General features: G+C 34.1%; 1 protein-coding gene across 1 annotated transcript; it reads left to right on the top strand.

Moving 5' to 3' along the window:
* Window positions 1-3,924: 3,924 nt before the first annotated feature.
* LOC132177622 (probable cellulose synthase A catalytic subunit 8 [UDP-forming]) lies at window positions 3,925-7,544 on the top strand. The gene is made up of 8 exons (XM_059590021.1): window positions 3,925-4,581; window positions 4,687-4,791; window positions 5,038-5,172; window positions 5,324-5,536; window positions 5,643-5,742; window positions 5,835-6,004; window positions 6,438-6,788; window positions 6,895-7,544. Exons 1-8 carry the CDS (start codon window positions 3,982-3,984, stop codon window positions 7,438-7,440), a joined length of 2,220 nt encoding a protein of 739 aa, XP_059446004.1. The 5' UTR covers window positions 3,925-3,981; the 3' UTR covers window positions 7,441-7,544.
* Window positions 7,545-9,392: the final 1,848 nt, after the last annotated feature.

Consider the following 9,392-nt stretch of genomic DNA (forward strand, 5'->3'; position numbering starts at 1 on the left):
GTGAAAACATTTTATGTCTATTTTTTAATTGGACTTTCCTCTTGACTTGTCACGACTGTCATACCTGTGAGGTTTTTTGCTTTTACTTCTCCCCCGCCTTTCTATAACAAGTGCTTCTGAATAAGAAGAAATACCTTGCTCTTTTCTTCTTACCTCTTCATTGAACATGTTATCTTTTACCATACCCATAGTTATCACACCATTGGGAGCTGAATTACTGAGTGACACCACCAAGGTTTTCCAATTGTCTGGCAAAGAACTCAACATAAATAATGCTTGCACCTCATCATCAATGCAAGTTTCATGATAGACAACTTATTTAACATTCCCTGAAAAATTACTTAGATGCTCTGTAACACTATGCCCATCTTTGTACTTCAAATTCACAAGTCTTCTTATCACGAAGGCTTTGTTTTGAGCAGTCTTTCGTTCATAAAAGGCTCTCTAACTTCTGCCAAAGACCATAAGCATCAACTTCTTTAGCTACGTGATGAAAGACACTTTGATCAACCCACTGCCTAATATATCCAACGGTTTTTCTATTCAATTTCTTCCAATCATCGTTGGTTGCAGCAACTGGTTTGACACCTTTCAACTTAATGGGGTCAAACAATTCCTTGCAATACAAAATATATTTCATCATAATCTTCCAAATTGAATAATTGGAAGCTGTGAGTTTAATCATGCTCTTAGATGACTCTTCCATTTAATTCAAACAAGAACTCCACACGAACAATGAACCAAAGGCTTTGATACCACTTTGTTAGGGGTGAACAGATGCTTAGCGGAATTAATCTACCCCTCTTTGTGCAAATTAAATAGTAACACAGTAGCAAAATAATAATTAAGCAAATCCACAAGCAAGACACCAAAATTGTTACGTGAAAAACCCTCAAATGTGAAGGTAAAAACCACGGGATCTAATCCAATTAAATCTTCCACTATCAACAATAATGAGTTTACAATTGTCTTCCCTAGAGAAATATCTAGAGGTTATCACCACATCATGAATATATGCATTCTTGGATTAAACATAAATTCATCACTCTAAAGTGGATTCCAACAAGAATAAAGAAAGATCTCACCAAGTAGGTATTAGCAACCAAGCGACTGGAGAGAAATTCCAACGCTTAACACCAATCAATACGTAGCACTCATCGTCAGGAGCAACACTCTAAAATTGCATTAAAATCGGACCATAAACAAACCTCCGATCTCTGACGGATGTGGTTAGGGAAACCCTTTTCTTTTTCTTTTCTTTTCTCTTTCTCTCCCTTGCGCTGTCACTGTTTCTTTCTTCTCCTTATTTCTTTTTGTCTCTTAGTCTCTCCTAAACACACGTAGGTGTGTTCCTTTTTATATAGCAAACAAAAGGGTAACAACCCTTTTGTTTGCTAGTCCATGTGAGTTGGTCCCCACATGAAGAGGGACCATCCTAACACTTCTGCTTCATTAAGTGTGGTCCCAACGTATTGAACTACCTCTTTCACACTCATCTTTTCATTTGTTTCCCTCAATTCACTCCATTAGATAAGATACTCTTTGTCTATCCCTATCTCTCACCATGGGTTTTTCACATTCAAAGTAAGATTTTTTAGTAATGATATATGCAGTGCTAGCTCAAGCCTTAGGCGAACTAGGCGGTCACCTAGCTAGGGCCCCCAACTAATAATTATGCAATAATTTTTTTTTTCTAATTTTTTTAAAGGCTAAAAAAAAAAAGAAAAAAAAAAGTGTAATAAACAGTATCTAATTAATGGATTGAGATCCCCTAAAATTCCCTTTAAATTTGAGATTTTCAAATTCATAAATGTTGGCAGTTCATCTCATGTAAGTGTCTAAAATGCTTGCTCCCTCCTCCTTTCCCTTCCCTTCTACTCCCCTCTTCTTTCCTCCCCCCTCCCCTTCTTGTTTTTTTTTTTCTTCTTATTTTTCAATTTTTTTTTTTTTGGGTTTTTTCGACCAGTCTAGTTGCTCCAGCCATCCATTGCTTATGTTGCGCTGCCTTTGTCCGCCCTCCATCGTGCTATGCCGCTCTTCGCTTCCCCAAAATCGGTTGAGCTTTAGATGTAGTTTTTCAAATCTAGATCCAGTCTCCTCAACTAGTTTTGTTCAGCCACATGCCAGCCCGCCATGCTCCCCCAACTCCTCAGCTGCCCATCAGCTCAAAACGGCTCCATCTCGTCCACTCTGCGTAGGCCAATTGTGCTTTGCCTCCCTCGCTTTGGCTGTTGTAGCTGTTTGTTAGCTTTTTTATTATGTTTTTGTCTTTGTTTTTTGCTTCTTCTTTTTTTGAATAAGGTTTTGACTTCTCCTTAAATCTACTACTTTGTGAGTGATCTTTGGGGTGAAATTTTTTATCCTACCCTTTGGATCGAAGATGATTAGTTTCGGGTGAGAGTTTTACTCACATGGCTGAGAAAATAAAAGTTAAGAACATGGGATACCTATGTATTAAATTAAGTCTACTCTTGTAACCTCATAACTTGGACTATAATTTATCAAAATTTTATGCTCTTTGATGTAAGAGTTTTTTATTTATTTTTTATTTTTAATGGATGAATATGAAAGATTTTCCTAAAAAAAAAGAAAAAAGATTGGTGATTATTTAATGTATCACGCCATAAAATAGAGTTACGTTATTCCAATTACAGATGTTCAATCAAATCCATTTGTTGCTCTACTTTTAACACCTTTCCTTCATCCAACCAATCAAAGGTATGTCATTTGTCAACCTTTGAATGGATACATTTATTGATTATTGAAATTTATAGATGTAGTACCTCCCCAAGAACAAGTCTAAAGTTTTTTTTTTTTTAAAAAAAAAAAACAGTTGAAGTAATACAATTTTTATTGTAAAGTTATTTATAAATAATTGATGTATTAATTTATAATTAATAAGTCAAATTTGGTTAATTATTTCATAAATTATGCATTATCATGCATGTCAATCTATAAATAACTTTATAATAAAATTTATATCACCTAACACCACTCCAAAAGTTAATCATAAAAACTCACGAATTCAATAAAATTAATCTTTAAAAGCTTGACCTTTCCATATAGTTGCGAACGATTTTGTTTCTTGGGCTCCAAGCACTACCAAATAGCAGCCAAGCAACAAGACCATTACCATTCAACGGATCGCCCATAAATCTTGACGTGGCTTTTAAAGCCTTCAACAATGGGTCAAATCCAATGAACCGCTGGAAAACGTTGGCTTTTTGACCCTTTCCCAAAAGAATATCACTGTCACTTTCACTTGCACGCACCAGAGACGTCCAAATGCGTACAAATTTGTTTTGTCTTTTTATAAAGTCTTACATCAGTCTGTGCGTCACCAGAGACGCCTCCACGTCTCTTAAGTCTTATCTACGACTTTTTCAACTCCTGGACGGCTAATAATTCAAAATCATGTTATACTTAACAAAAAATAAAATTCATATGTTATATATATAATTAAAAAAATGCAAAATCATGCACGTTTTAAAATAAACTTAGAAGTTTTTGAACTAGGTCAAAAAAATAATAATAATTTATTCGCTACTAACAGATTTTTGATTAAGTTAATGTGATACTTATTTAAATAAAATACTTGTCATAATTTTATTAATTCGATGGCCAAAAGTAGCGTTTAAAGTTTAGGTGACAAAATTTAAAAAATTGAGAGGTAAAATTCTAATTTTTAAAAGCTTTTAAGATATTTTTTAAAATTTTTGAAAAAAACATGACCCTTTATCTAAAAGGGCCACGTAATTATGTGTGATTGGCTCCGACAAGTCACATTATCTTAAATAAATTTATTGTCACGAACAAAATTAAATTAGTATTTTTTTTGTTTCAGAATATTAAAAAAATCTAATTACAAATCAAGTAAACATGTGGACTCATTTTGCGTTTTCCCGGTATATAAACCATACCATATCATTGTGCCGGACCAAATTAACACCATCCCACAAGCGAGCAGTAGTGAAGTGAACAATGGAGGATTCTGTGCCTCTCCATGTCCGCCATGTGCACAAACTATCCATATTTATCAACAGATCACATTCGCTTATTCACTCCATAGCTATAGCTTTCTTGATTTACTACAGAGCCTCTTTCCTCTTCCAAGACCCCAAGACCAGAGCATCCCCAACTCTACCATGGCTGCTTTTGTTCGCTTCGGAGCTCCTCCTCTCCTTCATATGGCTCCTCGGCCAAGCATATCGCTGGCGTCCCGTTACTCGAACAGTATTTCCAGAAAGATTGCCGGACGACGATAAGCTCCCGCCCATTGACGTCCTCATATGCACGGCGGATCCAGACAGTGAACCGACTGTGGAGGTGATGAACACGGTGTTATCAGCCATGGCGCTCGACTACCCGCCGGAGAAGCTCCACGTGTATCTTTCCGATGACGGGGGTTCTCCTCTGACTTTGCATGGCATGAGGCAGGCTTGGTGGTTTGCAAGGGGGTGGCTTCCTTTTTGTAGGAGGTACAGGATCGCCACCAGTTGCCCACAGGCTTATTTTTCGGCTCCGGAGGATGATGGAGGTGGTGGAAGCTCGGAGTTCAAGACTGAGCGACAGAAGATTAAGGTTAGCTCTAGGAGTAGACATTATTCTACTTTCAAATTAATGTACCTACGACTCGTAATTAAAATGAGTTTTAGCGGCCACCGTTGATATTGGCGGCGCATGCAGGAAAGGTACGAGGTGTTCAAGGATTCTATTGCAAAAGTAAGAGAAAGAGGTGGGACAAACGACAATGGTCGGATCACTGCACGAGATCACCCTTCTGTTATTGAGGTATCACTTTTTATTTCTTCTTCTAGCATCTACCAGATGTTCTAAAACTACAACATTTTATATATATATATATATATATATTTAGATTGTCTTTTCCTTATCTAAAATATTATATTTTGTCTTTATTTCTTGTAAAATTACTTAAAAAAGTTATCCGATATCCGACATGGCGTAGACAAGGTTAGGTTTGTCGATGAATTACTCAGATTGTCTAATTCTCAAGAGGTTGGCATTAATGGCATGCAGGTGATACAAGATGATCATGCCAACGACACCGTTCCGCCTGTAGACCAAGCTAAGATGCCTCTCCTTGTTTATGTTTCCCGTGAGAAGAGGCCTTCTCATCCCCACCATTTTAAGGCTGGAGCACTCAATGTCCTCGTATGAATCTTCCCTGGCCTCCTATATTTTGTTAAAAAATATTTAATTAAATAATGAAATTTACTTAATCATCTTATTAACTTAAATTGCTGCGTCAACGGCATATATATAAATAATTAACTTAGACGACTGACATAATTATATATTGCAGCAAAGGGTATCAAGCTTGATAAGCAACTCCCCCTACATGCTAGTGTTAGATTGTGACATGTATTGCAATGACCCCACTTCAGCAAGGCGTGCAATGTGCTTCCACCTTGATTCTAACATCTCACCCTCCCTAGCTTTTGTTCAATTCCCTCAGAGATTCCACAATATCAGTAAGAACGACATCTATGACAGTCAGCTGAGGTCATGTTTTTCGGTACGTATGGGAACTTTCTTTTTCTTTTTCTGTTGAAAAAGTGTTGACTTACATTGAAGAAGGTAGAAATTTTCACAAAGATTTTTCTATGTACCCATTGGTTTAGGTGCTATGGCAAGGTTTTGATGGACTTAATGGACCCGTCGTGTCTGGGACAGGCTTTTATATCAAGAGGGAGTCATTGCGTCGAGGTGTCATACAGCAAGGTTCGTTGGATTTTTTGTGTATTGCTATTTTCTTATCTTGATTAATATTAATGGATATAGAAACTGATTATCATTCGTCTTTTAATTTGCAGACGTTAATCTCGAGGAACTTAAACAATCATTTGGTTCATCTAATGAGTTAATCAAATCCTTTCGCCAAAACCACAAGCCTAATGTGATCAACAGTCAGGATGGATTGCTAAAAGAGACTCAATTCTTAGCCTCCGTTGCCTATGAAAATGATACTAAATGGGGAAAAGAGGCAAGTAAACCTCATCAAATTTTCTTTTTATATATTTAAACTCCAATTGTTTAGACTTCAAATACTTTTTGTTTGAAATTTTTTTCTGCAAAAGAAAATGGTTTCTCTCAAAAAAATTTGGACGGCAGTAAGGAATGAAGTGTGAGAAAGTGCGTGTAAGAAGAAGAAGTTTAAACTCGAAAAATAGTTTACAGTTTTAAAAAAATAAAATTATTTTATGAAAATTAAAGAAAGTTTTTTTGTCAATCAAAAATATTCTCGGTTTGACCACAATTTTCAATCGGACAAAACACTGAAAAATATATTTAAAAAAAAAAAAAAAACATTTTCGAGAAACTATTTTAAGTCAAAACAAATGGAAGCATAATTTTCAATTATTGATTGATTGGGGTACTTCATAAAAGTAATTTTATTTCTCCTAATTGGCATGCAGGTCGGTTTCTTGTATGATTCTGTGACAGAAGATTTATTTACAGGGTTCATGTTACGTTGCAAAGGTTGGACTTCAGTTTATTGTGATCCGTTGAGGCCACAATTCTTGGGAAGCGGCATCACTAATTTGAATGACTTACTGAGTCAAGGCACCAGATGGAGCTCCGGATTGGTAGAAGTGGGTTTATCAAAATTCTGCCCTCTTATATATGGACCACCAAGAATTTCTCTTCTCGAGAGCATGATCTATGGGGATCTTACATTTTTCCCTTTGATCTATTTCTTCCCACTATGGTGTTTCGCCACTATTCCCCAGCTCTGTCTACTTGATGGCATCACCCTGTACCCAAAGGTATGAACACGTAACCACATATAACCACATATTGTCGTGCCTTCAAAACGTTACACACAATCTCACTCTTACCCTAATTAATATACATCTATTGTACGTGTCACAGGTCTCAAACCCACATTTCGTTATATTTGTGTTCATCTTTTTATCGGCCATTTCTAAGCATTTACAAGAGGTTCTCACAACGGGAGGGTCATTCCAATCATGGAGAAATGAACAAAGGATATGGATGATTAAATCAATTACAACTCACTTATATGGAAGCTTGGATGCTATTATGAAGAGGATGGGGGTGAGAGAAGCCAGTTTCTTGCCCACCAACAAAGTTGAGGACGATGAACGAGTCAAACTATACCAAATGGGAAAATTTGATTTCCAAACATCAAATATGTTTCTTGTTCCCATGGTTGCCCTAATCATCCTCAACATGGCTTCATTTACTGGTGGACTTTTTAGGGTGATGTTTCTTGGCGAATGGGACAAGATGTTTGTGCAAGTTTTCATCTCCTTCTATATCTTAATTATGAATTTTCCAATAATTGAAGGGGTGATGATAAGGAAGGACAAGGGACGTATTCAATCATCAGTCACTTTATTATCTGCTGTCTTTTCGTGCGGTATTTTGTTTTTGGGATTTATATTTCTCCTTTAATAAGTCACTTAATTAGTGCAGATTTATTCTACATTTTCACACTAATTATTGTATCACTATTTCTGTTCTAGGTTTCATTATTCATGAAGGGCATATTTCTTTCTTGACGACAAAAGTGTTTGATGTTTTGTTCTCTATTTTATGGTATGCTTTTTGCTCGTTTGTGCAAGTAGGAGTTTGCCAAATCCCCTCCCCTAGCTAGAACAGGTTGGTTTAAGAAAAAGTTTTCTTTTTCTTAGTGGAATGAAATTGGACAGCTTGCTCTCACAAGTGTTGCTTTCTGTCAAATATCAAGTATGTTTGATGTCCTCAATTAAATTTAGGACAAGGTGCACGTGGTTGTTATGTTAGCCATCAAAATAATTAGAGTGCTATAGATTCAATCCAGGTGGAAGAAAAATTGCATGTGTGGTCCTTGATGCTCAAACTCGAATGCCAAAAAAAAAAAAAAAGAAAAAAAATTAGACAAAAAAAAAAAAAAAAAGTCCATTTCCTTTTACAAGACAAGTAGTAATTGATCTGTTCGGTCTCAACTTCTCTTTGCCTGCTTTTGTTTCGAGCACGGTTAGAAGTGACAGGGATTGGAATTTGTCTTAATAAGGGTGGACCTAATTAAAATAATAGAAGATAATTTATTTTATTCTCTTTATATATTATATTTTTATTATAATATATAAAAGTAAAATATAATTCAAAATAAAAATTATAATACAATAATATGTGTATTAGAAAACCATATCTATAAGATGCATGTCATAAATATATGTCAAAGTGATATATCACTAAGATAAAATGTAGGCACTAGTACAAAAGTAAAAACAAAAATAATACAAAATACAAAGTGTCTAAAATTTCATCTTATGCATTGTATCCAAAATTTTCCTGTCAATGTAGATAACTAAATTATTTGAAAGAAATTCATCATCTATTTTGTTAAGAAATATTGTTTTAACAACTTTTATATCTAAAAATTCACATTTGGTAGTTGTTGTAGACATTAGAAAAGTCAAAACAAAACTAATCAATTTATCAATAAGATAATATTTTTCTAATTTTTATGTTTCCATCAATCCACAACATAATTTTGCAAATGGAAGATAATTATTTAAAAAAAAAAAAAAAAATTGAATGATTTAGCACATCAAGTTCACAATGTTTCATTTGAAATTGTATATCAATTTTCTCTTACTTAGAAAAATCATAAGAATAGTACTTCTCAAAACTATATCAATGCTAAAGAATTTACATCCATCGATCTAAAGAGTATCGAAGAGTCGGTGTCTTTCACCAAATTTACTATTCAACTGTTGGCATTAGAAAATTATAATAATATTAAATATGTCAAAATAATAAAATAAAATTAATGGCTCGGTTTGTTAAACACCATTCATTCTAAATACTATTCACTTTATTTTTTATTTTTTATTTTTTAAATTGATATCAAAACATTCTCACTTTTTATATCACATTATTCATTTTTTATATCTAATCATTTACTTTTTATTAATATTTAATTAAAAAAACTCATTACAAAAGAAATTTTTTCATTTCTCAATACAATTCTTCACTTTTCTATTATTCTATAGCAATCATTATTTTTTTGTTTTGTTTTCCTTTTTTTTAAAAAAAAAAAAAAAAAAATTGACAGTATCCAAGTGTTTGACAATGAGCACCAATGTTTCATCGTGATGTAATCCATTAATAATGACTTCGACCACTCAAGCAAATTATCCCTTTTATATAGGTGGCTGACTGCTAGGGAGATGGGACAATTCATTTCCTATGTTTGTCAATTGCCTTAAAAAAAAAAGTGGTATTTGATTAATATGATAAAAAGAAAAAAAAAAATTTTAGTTAATTTTTATTTCAAAAATTATTGGTGTAATGTAAAAAATAAAAATATTAGAAATTAATTTTGAGATGAATAATATAAGTCTTTTTTAAGGCCATTT

This window comes from Corylus avellana, chromosome ca4 (genome assembly GCF_901000735.1).
Source record: "Corylus avellana chromosome ca4, CavTom2PMs-1.0".
Classification (NCBI taxonomy): domain Eukaryota; kingdom Viridiplantae; phylum Streptophyta; class Magnoliopsida; order Fagales; family Betulaceae; genus Corylus; species Corylus avellana.